This window comes from Triplophysa dalaica, chromosome 9, assembly GCF_015846415.1.
Source record: "Triplophysa dalaica isolate WHDGS20190420 chromosome 9, ASM1584641v1, whole genome shotgun sequence".
NCBI classification, from domain to species: domain Eukaryota; kingdom Metazoa; phylum Chordata; class Actinopteri; order Cypriniformes; family Nemacheilidae; genus Triplophysa; species Triplophysa dalaica.
The window spans coordinates 12,574,856-12,600,111 of record NC_079550.1 but is presented as its reverse complement, the minus strand read 5'-3'; the positions used below and the strand labels follow the sequence as shown (position 1 = coordinate 12,600,111).

Sequence of the window (25,256 nt, the reverse complement as noted above, 5' to 3'; positions counted from 1 at the left end):
ATGTGTGGGTAGCTACCTGCCGACTGAACGCTTCCCGTGGAGATGCGGTCGGAGCCTTTGCTGAACTTGCTCAATTCAACACTGTCATGGTCCCGACTAGAATACAGATAAATGGTTATGTAATGTAGCGTACGACGGTGTTGCAAATCGGTCGGGCCCCCTGCTGACCCGGAGACATCATCGACAAGCCGTGACATCATGCATGAAAGTTTACAGAGGAATAGCGGCACTGCTGGAGCTGAGATGTTATTGTGGGCAATGTGGCAGCTATTGGTAACATATTTTCATTTCATCTTTTTGGATTGAAGTTTTGAATTTTGGAGAAATGCACAAATCTGAGTGACGTGAATAATAGAGAAATGAAAATAGAGAAATGAAGTTTAAGAATCCTGTCTAAAACAGGATAGTTGAGGCTATTCTCAATGAACGAATCACAGAAATTCAGTTGACCTCCCCAAGGCCATGCATCTGTAATATGATGGTTTTATAATGCTATCATAGGACTGCAGGGGATCCGGTACAAAGAGGAAAATCAAACAGAGGTTAAGTGGAGATTCACTCACTCGTTTTGAGGTAACAGAATGACGCTGTGTATTTTGGCGGCCTTCATGACATCTGCCCTATGACTGATCTGTCGCTGCCACCTGATAAGAGAATCAAGAGAATGACTCCAGTTCTGTGAATGCGAGCAGACAGACAGCGAGATTGAGAAAACAGGTCAAGCACTTACATTCTCTGATCAGACACCGTCTGGGCCATCAGCTCATAGATCTGAGCTCCGTTTTCAGACATGGAGATCACGAAGAATGACCTGTTGTCTGTTTTGGGAAAAACATGGAAGAGCAAATAAGGAGAGATTCTTTCAAATATGTCTCTGTGAGGAAAGTTTATGATGTACAAGAAGTGCAAAGGTGTTCCTCGAGCGGTCCAAGATCGGTATATCAGTCACAATAAACTTAACATGTTATTTTCCCCTAATGTTATTGCATTTCTACGACGGCATTATAGTGGCTTGTAAAAAAAAAAAAAGATATTGAGAATAAAGTCGAAATGTTACGAGAATAAAGTCGAAATGTTACGAGATTAAAGTCGAAATGTTACGAGAATAAAGTCGAAATGTTACGAGAATAAAGTCGAAATGTTACGAGAATAAAGTCGAAATGTTACGAGAATAAAGTCGAAATGTTACGAGAATAAAGTCGAAATGTTTCGAGAATAAAGTCGAAATGTTTCGAGAATAAAGTCGAAATGTTTCGAGAATAAAGTCGAAATGTTACGAGAATAAAGTCGAAATGTTACGAGAATAAAGTCGAAATGTTACGAGAATAAAGTCGAAATGTTACGAGAATAAAGTCGAAATGTTACGAGAATAAAGTCGAAATGTTTCGAGAATAAAGTCGAAATGTTTCGAGAATAAAGTCGAAATGTTTCGAGAATAAAGTCGAAATGTTTCGAGAATAAAGTCGAAACTTAACAAGAATAAAGTCGAAATGTTTCGAGAATAAAGTCGAAATGTTACGAGAATAAAGTCGAGATGTTACGAGAATAAAGTCGAAATGTTACGAGAATAAAGTCGAAATGTTACGAGAATAAAGTCGAAATGTTACGAGATTAAAGTCGAAATGTTACGAGAATAAAGTCGAAATGTTTCGAGAATAAAGTCGAAATGTTTCGAGAATAAAGTCGAAATGTTACGAGAATAAAGTCAAAATGTTACGAGAATAAAGTCGAAATGTTTCGAGAATAAAGTCGAAATGTTTCGAGAATAAAGTCGAAATTTAACAAGAATAAAGTCGAAATGTTTCGAGTATAAAGTCGAAATGTTACGAGAATAAAGTCGAAATGTTACGAGAATAAAGTCGAAATGTTACGAGAATAAAGTCGAAATGTTACGAGAATAAAGTCGAAATGTTACGAGAATAAAGTCGAAATGTTACGAGAATAAAGTCGAAATGTTTCGAGAATAAAGTCGAAATGTTTCGAGAATAAAGTCGAAATTAACAAGAATAAAGTCGAAATGTTTCGTGAATAATGTCGAAATGTTACGAGAATAAAGTCGAAATGTTAGGATAATAAAGTCGAAATGTTACGAGAATAAAGTCGAAATGTTACGAGAATAAAGTCGAAATGTTACGAGAATAAAGTCGAAATGTTACGAGAATAAAGTCGAAATGTTACGAGAATAAAGTCGAAATGTTACGAGAATAAAGTTGAAATGTTACGAGAATAAAGTCGAAATGTTACGAGAATAAAGTCGAAATGTTACGAGAATAAAGTCTTTATTCTCGTAACATTTCGACTTTATTCTCAAAATTCTTTTTTTTTTTTACGTGGCACTAAAACGCCGTCGTACATTTCAACAAGAATTCACGAGAGAAATTTGTGAAACGGTATAGAAAAGCCATTAATTCAATTTGCAACATGTTTTCTGAGAAACACAAAGGCGCGCAAAAGGTATGTTGTAAAATGCAAAACATTTTGCTTTCAGATATTCGGTTCAGCTCATTTGACACAATATTATTAGCAATGTTGTTTGCTATGGATTGAACTCGACAAGTGAAGAGCACTGGAAAATCTGCAGTGTATGTGTATGTCTGCGAGAGAGCAGACAGAAGCTCACCTGTCGCCACAGAGCGCACCAGCACAGTGCTGAGTTTGATGATGGGACTGAAGATGTGTTTGGTGTCAGCAGTACCCGCGAGGTTCTTACTCTGACATCTGAGAATAAGACGCTCGTCCTGCTTCTGCAACAGTACCAGGATGTCTTCCAGGAGTAAAGTATACAGCTCTGATACACACACAAAGTCATAAAACCAACATCAAAATACAGCTTACGGTAAAAGACATAGAATCACATACAAGCCACACTTAAAGGCACCACATTACATAACAAAATATCAAACCAAAATAGTGTTTGTTTTGAACAGTGGTTCTCAACATGGGGGGCTCAAGATGATTAATATTTTAAAATGAGACTAAATAAGCATTGAAATACATAAAATAATATTAATAATGAATAAATATTTTGCCAGTTAACATCAAGCTCCTAAATATTTGACTAAGTAGAAGTTTTGAGTTTTTGTGAGTGAAAGAGGGGCTTTCAACAATGTTAATAACCCCTGGTTTTAAAGGCAGCATATATAATTTTTTTGAGAAAAATAATTAATATACAAATGTTTTTTTTTTTAACTGAAGTCGGACAATACCAATACAACTTACCAATAGTTTTGTCTTTGTTGATTTTCCAAGAAAGAGGACCCTCGTGGACCATTTTTCTTTTAGTGAGATCCAAGTTCTGAAAGTGACAAGTACTAATTCATTTCATGGGCCATAAACACAAGTAACATAAAATATGCAATGTCCTGTTATTATTACGAGGTAAAGTCTCAGCCCCCCGTTATGCTGCAGATTAAAGGAACTTCACACAAAATTTCGATTGGCTGACACACAAAACATCAAGTATTGTGAGATATTACAGCTAGACGGCCAAGAAACTGGATTAGGACTAACCTTAAACTCTGAGATCATGGGGTTCTCACTCTGTTTCAGCGAGGAGAGGTCCAGTCGTCGCTGGTAGTCTTCCAGTCTCTGTCATACATATAAAAACGAAATTTATGCAGCAGAATCTATTAAGATTCAACTCTTCCTCGACCTCTTGGCATCATCTAATGATACTTTGTGAGAAGTCAGAGAGAAAAGTTTTTTTCGACGTTGTAATACTTTCTTCAGCAAAGGCAATAGTTAAACCACTGACAGGACAGTTATCATTTCTCAGTTTTAAACAACACTCAATGTGAAAACTGAGTCCTTTTTCTAGTTCGGTTTGGTGGGTCGTAAATGAAACACTTCACCTTTCAGCTTCATAGGCAATAAAGTTGGTGGGAATTGAATTTCTTCAGCTGGGCTCACTGTCTGTTCCTTTAAACATTTAATAATTTTCCCATAAACCCTCTCCAGAGGTTTACAGAAGGTTGGATCATCTCTATTACCACACCAACAGCAGTTTGCGAAATCCAGGGTGATGTAAGACCTCTCCCTCGGCTTTTCAACTGACCAGCAGGTACTGACAATCATTAAATTCCGGTTTCCCAGTGCAACCCTCCTTAAAGCTGACCCGAGGCTATGAAGTCTGTCTACCTCGGCATGTCTGCTAAACAGCGAGAGAGTGGCAGCTCAATGTTGAGCTCGCTTACCTGTTTGTTCTCCGACTCCTTCACGGACTGGTTGACGTGGTTGAGAATCTTTCGACATCTCTCGGCCGCTCGTGTCACTTTGTCTTTCTCCTCCACCTCATCTGTTCGAATGGACGCATGTCAATGAAAGGCCGGAACGTACATGTGCGTTTAATCAGCTCTTTTAAAACATCCTGGTCGGCCAAATGCCCTCAATTTCCTGTCTGAATCCGCAGCTCGCCATCGAGACTACTGCCAAGCTCGGATGAATATGAGAGAAATCACCTCCTTCTTAATCGGTAGTTATACATTACATTTATAGCCTTGCTCTGACAATGCCAATAGAGGCACCGTTTAACAGATCTGCCAAATAATGTGAGAAAGGCTGTGAAAGTGTGCAGTACCCCCTTTATAACATTTCTGAATAATAATTGGGATTTAAGAGTTACGACAGCTCTAATTTACTAATGGCTGGTGTCCGGCCAGCAACATCTCTGGGAAAAGCCGACACCGACACTTTCACGGCTGACGGAATCTGCCAGCAGGACAGCACAAATCCAGAACGTTTTCATATTAAAGCTACCCAAATGCACCATGGTACTCTTGTGATTTTATACAGGCTCTCAAGCTTATACACTTAGGAGTGGAAAACGCTTCACATTACATTTGCTAATATTACATTGCGCAAAAGACAATATGTATGTTGGTAACCAAACAACAGTGCCCCCCATTGACTCATTGTATGGACATTAGAGCACATTTCTCAGAATATCTTCTTTTGTGTTCCGCAGTAGATAGGATCAAATACAGGTTGTAAACAACATGAGGGTGAATAAATTATGACATTTTTTCCGAAGACAGATGTAAGACACATACCTGTGTTCTTGGCAATGTTGTCCATCAGTAAAGGGTACTTTGTGAACCTCTGCATCTCCGCAGGGATGATGTCCTTCAGCTGGAGTCTTCGGCACAGTCGATTACTTTCAGCCTCCTGCAGATGGTGCGGAAAAGGCCAAACATGAATTTCAGCAGAACAATGCATGCAAATCCGCAAGAAAATCCCCTTTTATTTGTAGCAAATTTCCCTTTCAGCGAAAACCTCCAACACGACACTTCAACCTGGATTGGGTCCTTCACTCTAGTAGGGAATAAACGACATGCAAACTTGACTCATGAATGATGTTGTGTCATAAAAAACGTGTAAATATACGGTTCCCGCAGTGATTAACATCTTGCACTTAGAAGTTAACAACCTTCATCATACCGCTTTTTGCTCCAAGATACAAACCCACAAGTACACAGTCTAACAGCCCATTTTACATATTTATTGCACCTTTATGTTGTACTGCTTACACAACGCTTTCTCACCGGACAGATTAGTGTGCTTGTTTTCAATGAACACGGCATATTTGCTGTTGAGAGGTTGTTAAATCTTGCGCTTTGCACTCCATTTTCTTTACACCTCCTTCCACAGCATGATAAAAAACAACATGCTCCCTCAAGTCTCAAAACAATTAGGTCTTGCTTAGGTTATTAAACTCTTCGCTTCAAGATATCCAAATCCTTCTGTGTATCCTACAAATATAATCACACCTTTTCTCTCTACTGGTTTCTCTCGCTTTCTGGGCTGCTAGGCAATCCAGACATGATTAAAAATTCAGAGATTATTTTATTAAGATTAAGTATATTTACTGCTTTAATAGAAAGCCAACATTGCAAACATGCTGTTATAAAAATGAATGCACTAGATCTCATTTTACATTTGTTAAATGTTTGGGTGATGATTTATAAAAAATCCACAAAAAATATTTTTCCCACGTACAGAAAATGTATCTAAAGATCAACTTCGAAAGCTCTAAAATGTTCAAATAAAAAGTTGTAACTGTAATTTTAGCTTCTCTAGCGCACTCTGTGTTTGAAACGTGAAATTGCAGGTCACTTTATGTACTCTAGAAGAGTTCAAACCAAATGACATCAAACTGACATTTCTCGTGGAATCAGACCAGACCGCTCAACGTATAAATCAATATTTTAGGCTTCCTGATGTGAAACATTGAAAGGTTAGGAGACAGTTTTAAACACCGTTTTAATGTACCTGCTCAATAACTGTTTTTGTTAGAGTTTGCTACTTTTTGTTACCGCAATGCCAAAGTATGGTCCAGACACAGTCTCTATATAGTGATCCGCAGATGTGACCCTGGACAACAAAACCAGTTTTAAGTAGCACGGGGAGATTTTTTAGTAATCGCCAATAATACAGGGTACGGGTAAAAATTACAGATTTTTCTTTTATGCCAAATTATTTTATTAAGGAAAGATCATGTTCCATGAAGATATTTTATAAATTTCTTATGTAAATGTATAAAAACTTTATTTTTGTGAGTGGATTTCCTGCTACGGTGCCTCTGGGTAACAACCTCAAAGGCGATTTTCTTAATATTTAGCTTTTTTTGCACCCTCAGATTCCAGCTTTGTAAACAGTTGTTATTCCGCCAGATAGTGTCCTATCCTAACAAACCATATATCAATAGAATGCGTCTTTCTAAATGTGATGTAAAAATCTCAATTTCTAAAAATAGACCTGAAATTGACTGGTTTTGTCATCCAGGGTCACAGATGAAGAAAACAGGGCAGCAGGGAAACTCAACCCACCTGCATGAAGGTGGTGAAACGCTGGTCCTTCTTTTGTCGGGATTTGATGAGCTCCAGTGCGAAAGGCTGGTTACTGCAAAAAGTGCACACTGCATTCTTGATCTTCTCTTCCTCTCCACCACTAAACTACAAAAACAAGGGAGGGGGATCAGGGCCACACAGCAAGACGAGAGGCAGAATTAAAGTAAGTCCATGGGTGGGACTGTTTTCTCTCCAGAAGAGGACTATAAGAGGACTATAACATTTCCTAGAATATAGATCTAACCGTGGCCCAGTTCTAGTTTCAGATGGATTATTTTCATATTGTACATGATGGCAATGATGTGTAACCGTAATTGTTTTTAGAGTTAAGCAGCGTTCACATTATAACGATAACTGTAACTATAACGATAACTCCAAATATTTTCTCTAAAATATGACCGCAAAGGATGGATTTTATTTTTATGTATTTGATTTCAAACCATACTAAGAGACAAAGATTTCTCTCAATAAAATCCACCACGAATTCATCACTTCACAAATACAAACATGTATTCTTACCCAAGACAGTAACTCATCTCCTATGTGGTCAATAACCGATGACTCGTACTTCTTGCGTATTGCAGTCATGTGATCCGCTATCCTCACTGATATCAAAGAGAAGCACAGGTGAGAATAAAACATTTGAATTGTCGAATATCATCAGCTCAGTATGATGTGTGACGTACTGTGCAATTGGATGATGTCCTCCAGGTTGGTGAATATGTTTTTAATGTCAGCAGGGGGCAGTATGTTGTCCCGGGTGAGTTTTTGGTAGAACACGCTATCCAGGACCTTCAGCATGCGCACGTGTGCTCGTTCTGTGTGGAACAGCTCTACAAAGATCAGTGAGAACAAGGGTTAATTCAGTAACACCAAAACATCTGATCTCATCAAAACAAAACTATTCTGAGTTTGGTCTCAACAGCACTTTGTATGATCAATCCAAACATCTCAAGTGCATGTGTGATATACGGAAGTGAATTGAGAACGAGGTCGAACCATTTATGACTTCTTGTCGTTTGATCTCGTGGGGTGTCAGGCCTGCAAGAACATCACGCCCCACCAGCTGCTGCCAGTTTGGAGGATCTACATCAGAGTAAACGTCACTCCCCTGATCGTCTTCACTCTGCAGCTCCTCAAACCTGTGTGTGAAAGAGAGAGAGATGCTCTACAAACCGTTTCCTGACCCTTGATATGTTTCGGTCTAAATGTGATTGTTGGTCTGGAGCTGTGTTCTATGTACTGCACTAGGAAGGGAGAATCCAAAAGCGTTTAGGCACAACAAACAAGATTTCTTGGGGGTTGCACACATGTGTAGATGGGAGGGACAACAACAGTGAATGACAGCAGCCAGTGACCAGTACCTTCTAATCAGTTTGGGTGTGCCCGCATCAAGGAGTCTGAAAAACAGTACACACTTGCTAACTTCACTGACACAAAAGGCACACTTAGGTTAGTAGCTAAATCAAAGCTGAAGCAGGTGAGGTTGCAGAGCTCAGCGTGAGTTAGTATCAAACACAAAGACAAAGAACTAAAAGCATTAATGCTGCACCTGTCTCCCTCTCTGTCCTCATCCAGTGGGTCGGCGCTATATGGGATGTAGTCACAGGGTGGGTAGATGCTGTCCAGCACATCTCCAGCCTGAAGGCCGTCACTTAGCCGTGGAACCACAGCAGATGGGCTCATGCCTAAAGACAAAGAAGATCCAATATAATTTGATAACATCACACCTACTAACCATCTGATGCATAGCGCACACAAAAATAGCAAGTTCTTCCCAAAACCGCAAGGTGTAGTCTGATTGGCTGGTTTATCGGAACTGCTGGGATTAAAGCCACACAGTTGTTTTATAAACATGAAAAATATAGTATACAACAGTATTTCCTATAGTAAACACCAAAATACAAAAAAGCAAAAACAACCGTATAGACGGTTTCGTCGGACGCACGCACCTGGCCAGAAGTTAACCTTCATACTGTGTTTGGTTATAACATAAAAATGTATATTATATTTAATTCATATTAAGATTTGATTGTATATTAATTGTATTACATTACATTAAAACTACTGAACAGTTTTGATTCTTTGCGGAGGTCTACCGGAAGCTAACTTTGGGCCACATTATGTTTATGTTGTTGCTGCTGAAACCATCTATAATAAAGAATTTACTGCAGTCTTTAAATTGACCATAGTGAATACTACAGAATACTATAGTATACAACAATTTACCATAGTAAATACTACAGTATACAACAGTTTACTGTAGTATACTTTAGTTTTTTATGTGGGCAATTGTATTTACACACTTTAACTGCAGCAAGTTAACTAGTTGCCAATGGGTAGAGCTGTATATTTGTTCTCCGAGACATATTTAAAATAATAGCAGTTTTTAATTTTAAACATTATAATAGACAAGAGTCTATAAACGCTTTTGTAATTTTGAGTGACTCTGGTTCAACAACTTTCAACATAATTAAAAAAACGATTGCCTAATGTCTACTATTTCTAGTACCATGTGCTTAGAAATGTCCGCTTCTAGACGGCAGGTAAAAAACTGATGTGTCACTTTTCATGCAACACAGCTACTATAAAAGCAGGAAAGTTGAATAGAAACCCTTATTTCTCCTGCTGGTAAAACCCAGTGGCTTGTGTAGGTTATATGAGCTTCAGATTGCAGGATCAGAAAATGGAGTGAAACACTATGAAAGGACAATGATCGTTCGTGTCACTTGAGATCCAGAACTCACTAAACTCCGTCTCCCTTCCAGAGGGGTCTGACGGTGAGCTGTAAGGGCTGCTGAAGGGTGGAGAGGTGATGTTTCCAGGGCTATGTAGGAGATCTGAGCCATCGCTCGACTGACTGCCCCGCAGACGTCCACCTTCTATTTGCTCTGACCCGCCCATCGCTGGTTGAGACATCTGCTTCTGAGGTCTTTGCTTGAAGCTTTCTCCTGCCTTCCCGCCTGCTCAAACGCAAACAAACACCAAATAAGATCCAGCATCAAATATGACTCTTTCACCACCCAGAGGACGGTGAAAACCAGGGCAAGTCTTCTACATTTGGAAACTGCCTTGATATGAAAGTCAACTATAAAATATTCATTTAAACACAGCGTGTACAGATACACATAGCTGTGTTAAACCATGTTGCGTTTTTAAGTTGTCAAGTTAAAATCCATTCCATTTTGTAAAATACGTCTTAAGCTCCTGCGCTGTCCTGCGAATTAAAAGGGTTGTCTAACTCTTACTGTTTTTTTTTTAATGCATGTGAGTATATCAAATCAATTCTGGCATTAGAAGTTTAACAAGACCGCCAAACTATACTTGAGCACCCCAAAGTGACCAAATACGAAACTGAATCCTAAAAACATCAATAATAAATAAGATCCAGCCGAGTTCAGAAAGTTGAGCTAAAGATGAAAAACAAGGCAAATAAGTTACAGTAGTCAAATGACATGGCAAAAACGAATATTATTGTTTTTTTTAGATGTAATGCAATGTGTATGCAAAATTTAAGGTTAAAAAACGCTGTATTTTCCACAAACCGTACATGTTTGTATCTCCTCTTTGACCCACCTCTCTGAAATGCACAGATTTTTATCAAAGCTCATCGCTCTGAAAAGCGAGGCTATGATTGGCCAATTAACCATTGCGTAGTGATTGGTCGAATAGTGCAAGCGTGTGGGGGAAATGTCACGCCAATTATACTGACAGGTACGCCCACCTTACTTGGGTTTACATTTGGCTGGTCTGTCAACTCATACCATGAATTGAGTGGATTTGTGAGGGGGTGTTTACACCAGGCGTTTCAGGCAGGTCTGGGTGAGCATTCGCTTTTAGTAGAATGCATCTTTTGTTGACCCCTTTAAATAAATGTTTTCCAACCGAAAGTTGATGCTCTGGCTTACCCGCTATTGATTCCATGCGAACAGGCCACCGTGGAGGCACCCGAATGGGGAAGCGAGGTTTTTTGAGTTTCTCCTCTCCCTCCTTCTCTATTTTGCTTTTCTGTCAGGGCAGGAAAAACAACAGTCCTCAGGATAACATCTTGGTCATGGAAATGCTTAACCTAACGTCTTGGTTTCCAAACAAAGGGAAACTTTCAAGACATCATACCCATGATCTGGAGAACACTTTTCCCAAACACAAGAATTTGAATTGCTTGTATTGCATACGAGCTTTCTTATACTGTAAATAGAATGTGTGCTATTGTGTAATGTTTATTTTTCTAACGTTTCTTTAGTTGTCCGTTATTGCGTATTCTTTTATATTTTATTGTCTTCCCTAATTTGTTGTCTATTGCCATTCTACCTTGAATTTCATTGAACCAAAGTACATAATGACAATAAAGATCATCGATCTTGGATCCAAGATTTTGGCCATATTTGTCAACAGTTCAAATATCGTTCATCAAATAGGAAATCCCAGAATCCATTGCAACAAGACAGCAGAAACAGTGAAATACGGATCATATAACTGTTCATAACAGGTCTTTAGGTTATAAAAAGAGTTATAAATATGAAAGGGCAGGCAATATTACGAGCATTTACCCTCAGCTTGGAAGGAAGAAAATTCATTCGCGGACGCTTCGATTCCAGGATTCGTTGCTCTTTGACTCGGAGTCCCAGATGCTTCATGTACATGTATAAAACATACTGCATTGTTGTGCTGAAAAGAAACACAACCAGATCAAGGTTTACATTTTTTCTTCATGCTTAATCTAGAAATGAATGATATTAACTGGCTGCAAGGTCTACGCGTATGCTAACTTAGATTCTAGTCACTGAGGGTTGAGTTTTGCCCGTGCTGCTGGCTCCATGTGGCCGACCCCGTCTGTTAACATAATTCAGATCTTATCCTGTCTTCTTCTGCCATATGTCACTAAATATCTATCCACCCCATATGTCCTGTACATTCATAAATCATACAGGCTTGTGGTGTTGCCATATGGCATTTCCAATATGTTTGCCCACATTATAGTAAATGAGGACCGGGAGTGCATGAAGATTAGAAAATCTCATTAAGTCGCTCTGTTCTCCAGCATTTCGCATTTGTGTCAAGTGTCGACGCGGTTGCCCCTCGGGCTGACAATATACAAACAAATCTGACGAAACGTCTTTATGTACGATCTAATAACCTGCTTCCCTATTGTCTTTATAGTCTATGGTTACGGATGAGTCTTGTCAGAAGCAAGATATCAAAGATTTCTCACCATTTCTCCTCTTCTGTGGGCTGTGAAGTCACCCTGAAAGACAGAGACATGTGTTAAAGGGAAGGCAGGAAGTGAGAACACAATCTTGGGTCAAAATAATTTCATTTAATTTGAAATCCTTTTAACTATATTGTCTATCCATTATATAAAAGAAAATGCTCTTTCAATTTAAAGAAGAGGAAACGACCGAGACGTTATTTATATCTATCCCACAGAGACAAGGACAGATCTCAAACTAGTCACACTAATGGCACTCTTAATTTAATAGCCAAATAAAAAGCTCATTGAAATCGTCGCAATTTTCACACATAGTTTGAACATACTGAGAATATTAAGTGCATCTCATGGCTCAAATGCTTAGAGATTATCCGAGAGCGACACTCACAGGACATCATCTATCTTTGAGAGGATGTTCTCGGCACATGCTCTCTCTCTCTCCACAAGCGGCTGTTCAGAGTCCAGCCGAGCGAGCTCCGCCTCAGCCAGTGTCAAGCCCATATTGCGTTTCTGCCTAAAACAATACATGGAACTTTGTCATTAGTGGGTTCAGATCTGACTGAGAGCATGGTTTCACTTTGACAGAGAACATCCCTCCTAATGTTTTCCTTTTACCTGAAGTCCTCCAGGTGTCTCTGGACATCTGGAAGAAGAGTTTCCTGCATTGTCTGTATATACTGTCTGTGCAATTCTTCAGGAATCAGCTCCAGCCTTCTCCTCTCTGACAGCAGATGAAAATCTTTTCAATTGTTATCGCAGATATCATGAGCATGTTAACTAAGCTATATGATCATGGCTTCTTTACACAATATGGACACAACCTGACAAATAATATTATAGATTATGTATGGGAACATAAGATGGACGATAGCATTTCACTACATTATTATCATGTCAAATATAATTCACAATAATTATACTATTGCAATACAAACTTCATTAAATTAAATAAATAAAATACAATGCTATCAGTCACATAGTTTCCTTTTGTGCCAATGAATCAGGAGGCAGAGAGAAAGTTTGTAAACATTGTGGCTCTTTAGGGTGCAAAACAACCCCCTTCTATGTTAAAGTGTCAACCAGATATTGTCAATGAATAATTTAAGACATTAAAGGTGTCAATCAATAATCACAGTTATAAATATCCTGGTTATTGCCAATACTGGTATTTCATAACATGGTTATTATTTTTCTATAGAAAATTAATTGTAACCGACTACATTATAGTATAATATAATTATGTCGAACTATCGGCGGAAAATACAGCCGCATTATTTACAATAATTCTATCAAATTTCAAATAAAAATGTTGTCTTTATTTGCAGAAAATTAAAACTGGAAGAATAGGTCATAATAATAGAAAAGATGCTCTGAATTTTTTCAGACCTCAAATATTCCCAAAAAATAAACGTTTAAAGCAATACAACAATAATATTTTGTACATGTATTTAGGAAAAGTCAAATTATCATCGCAGTTTTCATGCGACTTTTCATGCTGTCAGTCTTTCACATTGCGATTCTGTTCAAAGGCCACATTACACCTAAAAATGCTGATTAAATGAAAATCTGGAATGGTCTCTTTATTTAACTGCGGCTTTGTGTATACACAGTTTTGTACTGTATACAAACACTTAAGCCAAATACACACAGGAACACACACGTTTATCATCAAAATACAACTTGTATGAACCAAAAAAGCCCTCAGTTGGGTCCGTGAAGTGAACACACAACACTCAACGTGCTGTGATTTCCCATGATGTCAACATGACACACGGGCAGAGTGTCCTTCAAAAGTTAATTCCATAATTACATGCACACTCAATGTGAATCTTAAAATAGATTTGTGCTTTCTGAATAATAACAGGTTTCCCTCCAGGAGCCGAGAAATGATTATGCGTTTGAGTTGATACAAACACAAAAACATATCGGTTCGAACAACACTTGGCACGGTGAGAACAAGTTTTATACCTCTATTAAAATACTTTTGAAAGCTTACCGAGTTCGTAGGAGATGGATTCAGGCACAGCAACCTTCAAATGCTGGTGAACAAAAACGATAGCTACAATTAAACAGTGTTCATCAATGATACGGTTTATTTTGTTTGCCTGCAAAACAACTGCAACCTCAATCAAGGTAACAAAACTGCAAAGCTTTGGAGAAAAACTGTTCCAGTTAAACTACTCGTCCATCTAGTAGCAAAAGAACACAGTTTGCTGCCGGGTAGACTCGTGCAAACTCGCAAACAAAATGCACATTGAGAAGAAGAATATGTGACGACAGTGGGGTAAAAGGTTGCCTGAGAACATGTTAGCTTCCTGACCCTGAGGCTTCTGGGAAAGGAGCAACCTTCAAACACACCTCTCTGGACAAAAGACACGGTTGATGAGGGCGGATCCGGGCATTTTTCCCCCAACTTGCAAACAGACTGAATGATACTACCCAAAGCTGACACTGAAGGGATTTAAAAAGGTGAGGTGTGAAAACAGACTCCACTTACTGCCCCCCGGTCTATGAAGAACCCTAAGAAGTCAGTGAAGATCCGACGTGCTTCTTTGGAGTTGGTGTGCTTGTAGAGATCCGCATACAGGTAGCAGAGCTGTGGGCATAAGTGTGAGAAAAATGTGTTTGATTTGATGTTTCATCGCTTTTGACAAAAGTATGCTGAAACTCACCAGAGGAGCAGGGTCAAACTGTGAGATCACATGATGTAAGAACACCGCGAGATGAGCTGGGCGAGTCTTGAGCAGCTCGATGTCCTGGAAGCAGCTGCACTGGCCGTTCACCTGGTACAACACATCAGGTTATAAATCTTGACGAACAAGAACTAGATCCTCATAGCCAGTGATTGAAAAAAAGCTCGACTCAAGTACCTGTTCCTGCTCCGTGTCAAAGTCTTCATCTTCAAGAACGATGATCTCCGAAGTCTGCCGGGAGGGTGGGCTCCTAATGGATGTCTGGAGGCGAGAATCCTGCAGCAGGGAGCAGAAAGGATCAGCATTTTCCTGATCTGAGATCAGGCGATAAGGTCTTTCGAGCAAAATGATTGTGATTCTCACCAGGTCACATACGTCGTCGACATCCGGGGACGGGCAGGAGTTGAGGCTGTCTCTGGGAGTGCTTTTCGGACTGGAGCAGTCGGAATCTCTCTGGCTCTCCGGAGAGGCCGGGTAGAACCGCCGTTGGACCTGCACATAACAAACCATAAACTAGGGTTGGGCGACCAAATTGTCATTGACAAGTTTACAAGCTTACAGCATGAGCGCGTTACTATGATTCACTGTTTGCTTTTACATTCTACGTCTGTCAAGTCTCGCGCGCACACGCATTTCGCAGCTTCCGAATCATACTCGACCGCAGAAAAGCGCGAATGGAAGAGCTCGACACATGCGCAGAATGTCATACTGTGGACTCGGCTGTCAACATTTGTCGTGCTGTATGGGTACAGGATGTGCGGAACCTCCTGTTGATGAAAATAACATCATACAGGGGAACCACAATGCCAGCCCAACATCGTGATGACTGTCAGCCATCGGCGATGGACAATGTCATCGTTTATCGGCCCAAATCTACCATAAACACAAATAATTACACCGCAGGGAAGGAAAGAACAAGAGCCATTAAAGCTCTGGCCTACTTCAGAAGAGAGAGGCTTTGGCTGTACTCTCTACCTGTGCCACTGTTTAACTGAGATCAATGAAGATGACACTTACAGGCGCCACTGAACCTCCTCTCCAGAAACTTCCAGGGCTGAGGTCTCCTTTATCCTCATCCGTCCAGCATCCGTCTTCACTGTTCCTGAGATACAGACCATCCTACAGAGCAGATTTACAATCAATCCATCTGACACAACCAATGCAAATTGTGTGTTTTTTGCTCACTGGCAGGCTGAAAGCTTGCATCTCCACTTTACAGGAAAATCTCTTTTTTCAATAATTAACATTTTAATTTACAATTAGCTTAAATGGTCAAATGTTCAAACATGAAGGGTGCCCAAGGAAGAAATAAATAATGTGACGTCAACAGCTATATCTCAAGATTTCACAATCTATTGAATAAACACTTATTGGTCAAACACTATTCGTGCATGTGTTATGCTTTAAATGTGAAGTCAATGGAAATAGTCAGAAATCTCATACATGTGGAATGTGCTTCTTAGCGTCTTGGACGTCCCGTAGCGGTTTGGATATTTTGTTGTGTTCATCCTTCAGTCCCTACGGGCAAAACAGAAAACTTTTTACGATCTCTAAAATGATTCCTTTAGAAGTAAATCCTCATAAATAAAAGTGCAACATATGTGCTACATAATTTATTCTTTTGTATTCTAATCATCTCTTTGTTTATTCTACTCAAATCTAATAAAAATGAAGTAACAAATCTGCCATTCAACATCTCAAAAAAAAATCTCAAACTTCTCCAGGAGAACAAGAATGACGAATCTTTGTTTACTAAATATAGGGAGGTTGTACAACTGCAGTCTGACCATACAAGGTGGGCGGAGCCTTGGGCTGCCAGTTCACTTATCAGCTAAACTCCAGTTGTAAATAGTTCACAACAGGAAAGGCCTCATTCTTATCAACTTGAGTCATACTTGCAACAATACATCTCAACGCAACAAACTCGACACTTAACTGACAAAGGCACGTCGACAAATCAGACGTTACGTGCGGGTTTACCTCAAACCGCAGAGAGAACAGTGTTAAGTTCACACTTTAAAACAAACCCTGGAGGTTTAGATTCTGACCTGCATGTCCTGTTGCTCCTTGGATAAAATCCTCTTGTTGTCCAATCTTTGGTTGTGTGGAAGGCTGCTCTCTTCCTATGAATACACAAGAAGGGTTGGTTTAAGAAATGGGGGAGGAGCGAATAATAAATATTGGATCTGGAAATCTAATTGGAGGAGAGTTATGAGGAAGTAGAATTACATTTCATATTATATAAAAACCAAAATTAAAATCAAATTTAACTATTTTGAGAGACGAAAAATTTATATTGTTTGCTGCTGACAAGCTTATCCAATGTCAGCCTACTGACAAAAATGTTTATGGATGATTTTGTCAAAGATAATAAAATGAAAAGAATTGTTACGGCAATAACTAAACAGTTGAAATTAAAACAGACTGTTGACAAAGTGTAGATGAATTAAAAAGCAGGATCACATCATAGTATGCTCACTATGCTGTATACTGTATATAAAGATTGGATATTTTTTGCCAAAAGACAAAACAAAAACGACCCAAGTCAAGTAAAAATGACTTCTGCTTACCCATGACACCAGAGCGGAGGTGCGTTCAGTTGCGCTGTAAGAGTCAGGGGTCGTAACAAAGTTCTCCCCGTGACCCCCTGGTGACCCGGGACATAGGTCTAGCTCAGGGAGGGGGATCTGGGGCAGCCCGGGGGGTCGACCTAATACTGTCAGGGCCACATAAGAGCCGGCTGCAATAAACAAATAAGTCTTGGTCATTGAGGATAATGTAAGTTCTTTGTTTCCAACTAAACAAAGAGTTTACTTACATTTGATTAACTTCACCACTTCAACATGGTTTGAATGCGTCACCAATGTCCCGTTCACCTAAAGCAGAAGAGTAAAACAATAAACGCGTTGTTGAAAACCAAATGTATTCACTGAACTACACCATAGTTTATTAATACAAAAATAATCAAGTATAAACAAAAAAATATACATTTATGCATAATAAATATGAGGTGGGGCCAATGCAAAGTCTAAAAGGGTCCTTTGATTCAACAAAAAAATGATGGGTTTGTATAGTAACCAGCAGATGGCAGAATAGAGCAGTTGCAGTTGTGAATAAAAAGTAAAGGTTGGCAATGAGAAACAATACACTAATTCTGCATGTGTAGGTCAGTCACCTTAACGATTCTGTCCCCAGTTTGAACACCTGCACGCATGGCAGCTCCATCTATGGACAGAGACATAGGACAAGATGTTTTCAACGTGCTCAGGAACTTTGTCATAGAACGTGTCATCTTGATCTTGACATGAAGATTCTTATAAGAACATTTTGATTTTTAGATTCGAAATCTGTTTGATCAACTATATAAGATTTAAAGTTCTCTTACTGGCTAAAGTTCAGCTAAAATCTAGAGACTCACTAAAACAAACACATACACTAATGCATGTTTTATCACCTGGTGACAATGATGTCGGAACAAAAATACACACCTCTATTTAAGAAAACAGATGTGACTAATGTCAAAATAAACACAGCTTGTACTGTGCTATATTTTATAGAGGAGAAAACAAACATTACTCTTATTTACGGTATTAGACACATTAATGCTAGTAGTCCTAATAAATAAATAAATTCAGGATGTTGGTTAGTGACCCCAGAGAATCTACTGGACTGTTTTGGCTCCAATTACACTTATCAAAGCATTCAAATCTTATTCAAAGTATATGGAGCCCTGCTCTTCCACATCTCTTTACGAGGCCTTAACTTTGTTCTGGTCGGAGAACATTAGCTTCATTTCTGACGTGCAGCCAAATCACATCAGTCTAGAAAGAGGAGACGCCCCAGCACCAGACGCCCAAAGGAGCTGAGGGGCGGAGCCAAAGTTACAGACGAGCGAGACTGACAGCCTCTTACCTTGTTTGACGAGCTGCACAAAAACAGGGTTGTCCCCACTGACGGTCAGTCCAAAACCGTTCTCATCTTTCTGTATGATGACGCATCTCTGAACCAGCCCTTGAGATATGAGAGAATGAGAGGAAGAGTTTACTTCCAAAATGTGAAAAATCAGTTTTTACAATTTTCAAGAATCATGTTGTTTTCATTGTGCTTCCAATTAACCAATCAAACTGCAGTTGGTTTGTTTTGATATATGCCATAAAAACTAAAAAAATACAGCTAACTATCACAATAAAACAAAACATAAAAAAACATGATTTTATAAAAGATTTTAAAAATCTCATTTTGGAAACTTACTTTAAAATATTTTATTGGATTGTCAACATTTTATTAAAGTATTAATTATTAAGGTCCACCAAAGCGGAACACAGTAGCAATGTATTATAAATTGTAAATAAGTGCAAGATATCACAGTCATAAAAATCCGTAAAATTAACACATTGATATCATCATCGAATTATAATAAAGGAAAGATACGGGGGGTTGTCATGGTCATCTGATGCTGCTAGCGTGAGAGTTGGGCCTGCATCGCAAACCAATAGTGCATCTTATTACATCAGTCTCCTACCACATGAGCATGGGATAAACCAATCAGACAGTCACATGGTTTCACCGCCAAATATCTAGTCAGATGCCCTTAATATTGGTTTGTATAACACCCTCTACTCGGCAAACAGCACGAGACGTTTAGGATAAACATGGAGAAAAGACAATATACTTATATGGGTAGCTCAAGAGAAAATAATAAATCCATCACTTATTAATAATTTCATAATTCCAATATGACTTTCATCTATCCCCCATGAAAGGAGATGTTTAACATCCAATCTAATATCTCCTCCTGCAATCTATGAAAGAAAGACTTCAAGAAACTGACGGATTTTTCCGTTTGTGGGTGGACGGTATCCCTTTAAAGAAATGCTGAAGAGCGATATCTCTGGCTCTGGATATATCGTGGCTCATAACCAAAGTTGAAGATACAGCAACAGGGAGTTGTGGGAAAGAATCCATTACCTAATGAAAAAAAGGGGCCAGAAACACAGCAACAGATCGAGCATCTTACCACAGGACTCGGGTCTCCCGTCAGGCACAACAAATCCACTCTTCTGCACCAGCACGTCTGAGCAACAAAACATTATGATACAACACAAGACACACACGACAGAGAGGACATGAGCGAGGACAAATGAAAAAAATGAGCAATGGACCAAATACAAAAAGTGTGGCTGTTTTGGAGAAATCACTGAAGCTAATGCTAACCTCATGCTAGCCTCTATGCATCATTGTTGTCATTTAATTGTAAGAAGAAACAAAAACGTTTTGGGAATAATAAATTTAGGTAAGTATTAAATATTATAAAAAGGGATATTACGTATCTAACATTCACACATCATGTTCACACAAAACTTAAATAAATTGTAAAATGCACACTGGTTTGGATATAATTCCACTACAGACCTTCATTGTAAGAACAATACTGCTTCAGCTTCACTTATTTGTGTTAGCAAACTGAATGACAAGTCAAAATGACTTTCACGTCACAGATTGGCTATTGAGCTTAACCTGCACTGAACCTGGAACATTCTTTTAAGGTTTCCCAGGTGGTCAGCCAGAAATCAAAGACTAGACTGTTATCAGCACAAATGCAGATATAACTAGTAAACAGTCGGAGGTGAAAAGTTCAAGAGAGATATCCCTCAAACACTGTTAAACAAGGTAAACAAGTCAGTCTTTTCCTCCAGATGACAACTTACTTCAAAAAAGGTCATTATAAAAGAACTAACTGCCAAACCCAGCCTAGCTAATTTTTATAAAAATCTAACTGATATCTTTAATGCATTTTGCTCTAAGTTTAGCTTCAACATTGGTAACTTGTTAACTATTGTTGGAACTTAAACCTGACAAGTCATGCTAAACAGCCACACTTCATTCACGTCTAAAGAAAAACTAAAGAGGACATTGCACACTGGGGATAGGATGAGTTAGTCAGGAGAGGAGGTGAGCCCAACACCAAAAGAGAAAGATATCAGAATCAAACATGCACCGCATATCTCCAGTCACCTCATCTTACATGACCAAATATCCACTATTGTTGGGGAAACTGCATTGCTTCTTTGTAACTTATCAAAATATAAACTCTTAGTCAAGTAGCCTAGTTGACAGCACTACAAGCCATATAAAAAAAATCATAGATAATAAGTATGTAATAACCTTTAATATTACACAGCGCTCTGGAATACTTGATTTTGCAACATTCTCGAAGGAGGCATGGGGCAGTATGATATTTTGATAGTATGATAACTTTACACAAAAATATCACAGCTTGGCGTTTGTGTGGTGTACGTGTGTGAAGAAAAAAAGGGTTTCACATTGAACACAATATATTTAGTTTTTTAGCAACACAAAATATTTAGAACAGTAGTCATCATGTAAATAGTAGGGATGGGCATTTAAAGCAAAAATAATATTTGAAGATTGATGAGATCGAAATTCGCACCCCTCGCCCACATGGACGCATTTACAGCGTTACACACAAATAAACAGAGAGAGAGACCATTTATGCTTTAAATCCGTGATGACACACTGCTTTATTTATTATGGAATAGGCAATCTTACATCAAGCTATACATTAAGATAATGAGCTGAAACATAAATATATTAACAACACTTATTAACAGTACGTCGATCAGCATCAACCGCTCATAATGCTAGGACTTTCCTTGTAAAATATCAGCATGCACATTTATACCAGCTAAAAAACAGCAGTGTGATTGATCAAGGAAAATATAATAAACACGCGTTAAAACATATTAACCGAATGACGGCATTTATTAACAGTCCGGAACGATTTCATGAATTAACAGCTCAAAAGGCTTCCAAAAGTTTCTCCAGTCTGGCAGTGATCGTTTTAATAAACTAACAGTAAACTCGGGCTCTACAAACTCCATAAGATTTTTAAAACCCTCTCCTCCGACAGAGCCGATCGGAAGCATATCCTTAGCGATCATCTAAGTAATTAAAGCCGGTTTTTTCTCCTCCCGTCTGGCATCCAAATTGGTTGGTCTGACCATAAACTAGCAACTGATTGCTGACCTGTTGATGGACCTGCTTGGTGCTTCGCCCTCAAATGACTGTGCATCGTAGTTGTTGATCCATGAAGCCAGTTTTGCATTGCAGAGTTTGCGCTGCACTTTATTCTGATTCTTTTTATTAAATGACCCCCACACAGAACTCATTTTTGACACTGTCTCAATTTGTCATATCCGTTATGCCTCGCAGGTCTTCAGTGTGCGTAACTTCGTTAACAATTGTTTTGAGAAAATATTTTCCTCTATTGTCTCTTGATTGACAGCCTTTAGGTTTAAGGTGTGTCATTATTTGCAGCGCCACCCTTTGGTTCCATGAACAAGTTACGCGTGAAAACACAGCGATTTTTTTTAAGATCGCACACTTTTAAATTCTATAATTAAAATACTAATCGAAACTTTGAAATTCACAACTCATCCCTAGTAAATAGTATGTCAGGTTAAATATGTGGTTCCTAAATTTGCACCCCTTTCTAGTCAATTGTTTACATCCATTTTCTATTAACTAAATTTACATGCATACATACGTAAATAAATAGAAGTAAATAAAATATAGATGAGCAAACAACAATCTAAAAAAAATTGCACGGAAGCTCATAGATTCCTACACTTTCCATGTTTGATGAGACAGCTCATGCCTTGGAGGAGGGGATGCACAGATATCATTTTTTTAAAGACAGAGTACAAGCACCGATATTTTTTCTGGTACTCGCCGATACCGATACCTACAAACGATGACTGTATAATGTACAAACATGTTAATAAACCAGTATCGTACCGGTAATTTTTTTTCCTTTTGTTTTTAGGTCTACTTAAATGAACTAAAACATTTTATGATAAGTAGCACAATTTTACTAGCACATTTACTTCAGTTTGCTAAAGTAAACAACTTATTCTTATAAAGTAGAACGTTATTGGAAAAGCCCTGCTATTTCAAAAGTTAATATTAAACCTCAAGTTTGCTTTGTTTTACCGGCGATTGCGAAGGAAAATAAGACACTTGATAAACCACGTGATGACAACTCAATGTTAATTTCACTTTCGTTTCCGCTTCCAGTCATGTTTTCCTCCTCATGTAGAGTTATCTTTACCAAGTGCAGTATGAATTGGATACTGTATTTTGACGCGCATGTTTAAAGGTGCACGATGACTGACTATTGTTGCATTTATTTCTGCTGTCTGTTAGACTGTAAAATTAATCCATATCGAGTAAAAATGCCAATAGCTTATCATTGTTATCGAAATAAATTCTATTGCGATTCGATATGACATAATTTATCGGCCCAGCCATATCTCAAATTACAAAAAAAAGTTACGTCAATAGCATCATTCCCCAACAGTGGTGTACATCTGCTTCAGTAAACAGAATATCAAGGAACTTCCTGCAGAAATTCTGTCATCTCATTCCCATTCAGCCAGCAACTAGCAAGCCAGTGTTCCAATAAAACATGAAAACAGCTCCGTCCAAACAATGCAAATCGTACTTTAAAGTCAACATGAAACAGAAGTTGCGATTGACTTCTTTTCCATATCGTGACGTATATCCTAGTGAAATGGCTTTATTTTGCCCTTTCCTTTTTGGGTTGGGTATCATTTTAATTTGAGCGTTTCCGGTTCTGCTTATCGAATCCGGTTCTTATCGATTCTCTGTTCCGATCCCAATATTTTTTGGGTGGAGAGAAAAAAAAAGCAAATACTTAATAGAAAACAGTTTTTACCTTTTATTCTTGCCACATTTAGGATATAACCAGTAGGTTGTAACTGATAACTGTGACAATTATTTGTGAATATTAAAAAGTGATTGAATTAATAATTCAAGTTAATATCATTTAAAATCAACTAGAACATGTAGTACTGTAGCTTCCCGGATGTATTTAATTGTGATCACTATTTAAAAAAATAAATTAACAAACAAAACTGATTGTCTTTTCATCTCTATCTGTATTTTGTACTCAAGTTTTAGACACTGCTATTGCTGCTAATAGCTGTAAGTTATCTGGTGCGTTGTAGTAGGAGGACTCCAGAGGCTACAAGAGGTACTTCCTCCCTTTCGCGAAATATCTTTACCACACGTATTGCATGTGGCAATGCCATCAACTTTTTTCACAAATTTAAACCAAACTTTTGAACATTTGCTGTATTCATAGTGCCGATGGTAATGAACTGCACATGTGCGTAATGCGATAAGGTCCTTGTCGCAGGTCCTGGCAGACAGATACAAAATTAAAATGATCACTGCCATTCGCGAGTGAGTGAAAAAGTCAGGAATCGATAAACGGAACCGAAATGCGCGCGTCCTATCGAATCCCCAGTTCATTGAAATTTGGAAACAGTTCTAAAATGGAACCGGTTCTCGATACCAAACCCTATTTATGATTGGTTTGTTGTAAATTCGGCCTGGAGGGGAGGGCTAAAAGTGCCTGGCCATTGGAATATAATCCAACCTCTTTTTTGTTGTTTACGTCGTGTGGTAAAGAGCTGTTATGGAGGGGCTTTTTTTGCACACAATTTTGTTTTGTGTGAAACACACTGTGTAAAACACAGAATTTTTCTCTTTGATTTCATGGTGACTTTAATCAATGACGATAATCACATTGTTTTCCCATCATAAACATCACATTAACAAGCTCACTCAACACTGCTTCCCTCCTCTGCTCTCGACAGCAGCTTAGAGAAAAAACAGGGCCGAAACTTCCCCTGAAAACGCACTGACAATGTCTTTCAACTGCCAAAACCGTGGCCAGGAACATGTGCATCGTTTATGGTCAGCAAGTATGAATCACGCCGCTGTTTAAAGCTGTTCCACAGCATTTAGTGGACGGGCGCAGCCCTCCATCTGTGCTGTGTGCGGAGAAAACTGTTTCCATTTTAGAGTCTGGAGAAACCGTGTGAGAAGAACAGTGTGCTTCAGTCCACACCACTCAAACGCTCAGGACACCCGTTAGTATGGCAAACACTACTGTTCTATATCAGCAGAGAAAATGTAAGTGTTGCAACAAAAAGCGAGAAAGTTAATATTAAGGTTATTTACCTGTAGGGTCAAATTCGTGTGTAGGGGTTCCAGGCAGCTTGTCGCTTTTGGACCTCTTGTCAGGAGGGTGATCTTTGCTGAGGATGCTACTGCTTCTGGAAACACAGACGGGGAAGTCGATGTTAATGAAACACATTAACACAAGGCAACAAACATACATAGGCAAATACATGGGCGCTGACTATGGCGGTGTGTTTTGGTTTGCATTGTGTAGAGTGTTTTGCCTTCACTATTTCCTTGTCAATATCTGAATCAACAGATGCACCTGCATTAAGGTACCCCACATTGAAAGGCCAACAGAGTAGAAAAGCCTGCACACAGCAGTATGACTGCAGGTCTAAATGTACCCCCCGGCATTAAGGTGAGGAGGTGGGGGTGAGTATGTTTAACAGAGCTCTGGTCTGGTCTCTAAGACCTTGTGAGACTCTCTGTTCAACT

At 38.8% G+C, this 25,256-nt stretch overlaps 1 protein-coding gene across 3 annotated transcripts in view; it reads right to left on the bottom strand.

Annotated features, from left to right (window-relative positions):
- Nucleotides 1-25,256, bottom strand: part of arhgef12a (Rho guanine nucleotide exchange factor (GEF) 12a) — a 50,100-nt gene that overhangs the window by 3,000 nt on the left and 21,844 nt on the right. For 2 of the 3 annotated variants that reach the window (XM_056756395.1, XM_056756396.1), the window contains exons 3-36: nucleotides 24,819-24,913; nucleotides 19,765-19,821; nucleotides 18,660-18,758; nucleotides 17,923-17,972; nucleotides 17,566-17,623; nucleotides 17,318-17,487; nucleotides 16,796-16,870; nucleotides 16,191-16,265; nucleotides 15,765-15,866; nucleotides 15,111-15,239; nucleotides 14,925-15,023; nucleotides 14,727-14,837; nucleotides 14,552-14,650; nucleotides 14,051-14,093; nucleotides 12,670-12,775; nucleotides 12,443-12,568; nucleotides 12,058-12,090; nucleotides 11,396-11,513; nucleotides 10,754-10,853; nucleotides 9,593-9,808; nucleotides 8,398-8,533; nucleotides 8,210-8,245; nucleotides 7,845-7,987; nucleotides 7,532-7,678; nucleotides 7,365-7,450; nucleotides 6,825-6,950; nucleotides 5,049-5,163; nucleotides 4,194-4,294; nucleotides 3,511-3,588; nucleotides 3,220-3,295; nucleotides 2,621-2,788; nucleotides 731-818; nucleotides 564-644; nucleotides 17-96 (exon numbers count right to left, since the gene is read on the bottom strand). In XM_056756395.1, the coding sequence (XP_056612373.1) occupies nucleotides 17-96; nucleotides 564-644; nucleotides 731-818; nucleotides 2,621-2,788; nucleotides 3,220-3,295; nucleotides 3,511-3,588; nucleotides 4,194-4,294; nucleotides 5,049-5,163; nucleotides 6,825-6,950; nucleotides 7,365-7,450; nucleotides 7,532-7,678; nucleotides 7,845-7,987; nucleotides 8,210-8,245; nucleotides 8,398-8,533; nucleotides 9,593-9,808; nucleotides 10,754-10,853; nucleotides 11,396-11,513; nucleotides 12,058-12,090; nucleotides 12,443-12,568; nucleotides 12,670-12,775; nucleotides 14,051-14,093; nucleotides 14,552-14,650; nucleotides 14,727-14,837; nucleotides 14,925-15,023; nucleotides 15,111-15,239; nucleotides 15,765-15,866; nucleotides 16,191-16,265; nucleotides 16,796-16,870; nucleotides 17,318-17,487; nucleotides 17,566-17,623; nucleotides 17,923-17,972; nucleotides 18,660-18,758; nucleotides 19,765-19,821; nucleotides 24,819-24,913 (3,422 nt within the window). The remainder of the gene's footprint in view (nucleotides 1-16; nucleotides 97-563; nucleotides 645-730; nucleotides 819-2,620; nucleotides 2,789-3,219; nucleotides 3,296-3,510; nucleotides 3,589-4,193; nucleotides 4,295-5,048; nucleotides 5,164-6,824; nucleotides 6,951-7,364; nucleotides 7,451-7,531; nucleotides 7,679-7,844; nucleotides 7,988-8,209; nucleotides 8,246-8,397; nucleotides 8,534-9,592; nucleotides 9,809-10,753; nucleotides 10,854-11,395; nucleotides 11,514-12,057; nucleotides 12,091-12,442; nucleotides 12,569-12,669; nucleotides 12,776-14,050; nucleotides 14,094-14,551; nucleotides 14,651-14,726; nucleotides 14,838-14,924; nucleotides 15,024-15,110; nucleotides 15,240-15,764; nucleotides 15,867-16,190; nucleotides 16,266-16,795; nucleotides 16,871-17,317; nucleotides 17,488-17,565; nucleotides 17,624-17,922; nucleotides 17,973-18,659; nucleotides 18,759-19,764; nucleotides 19,822-24,818; nucleotides 24,914-25,256) is intronic. The other variant, XM_056756397.1, reaches the window with a different exon arrangement.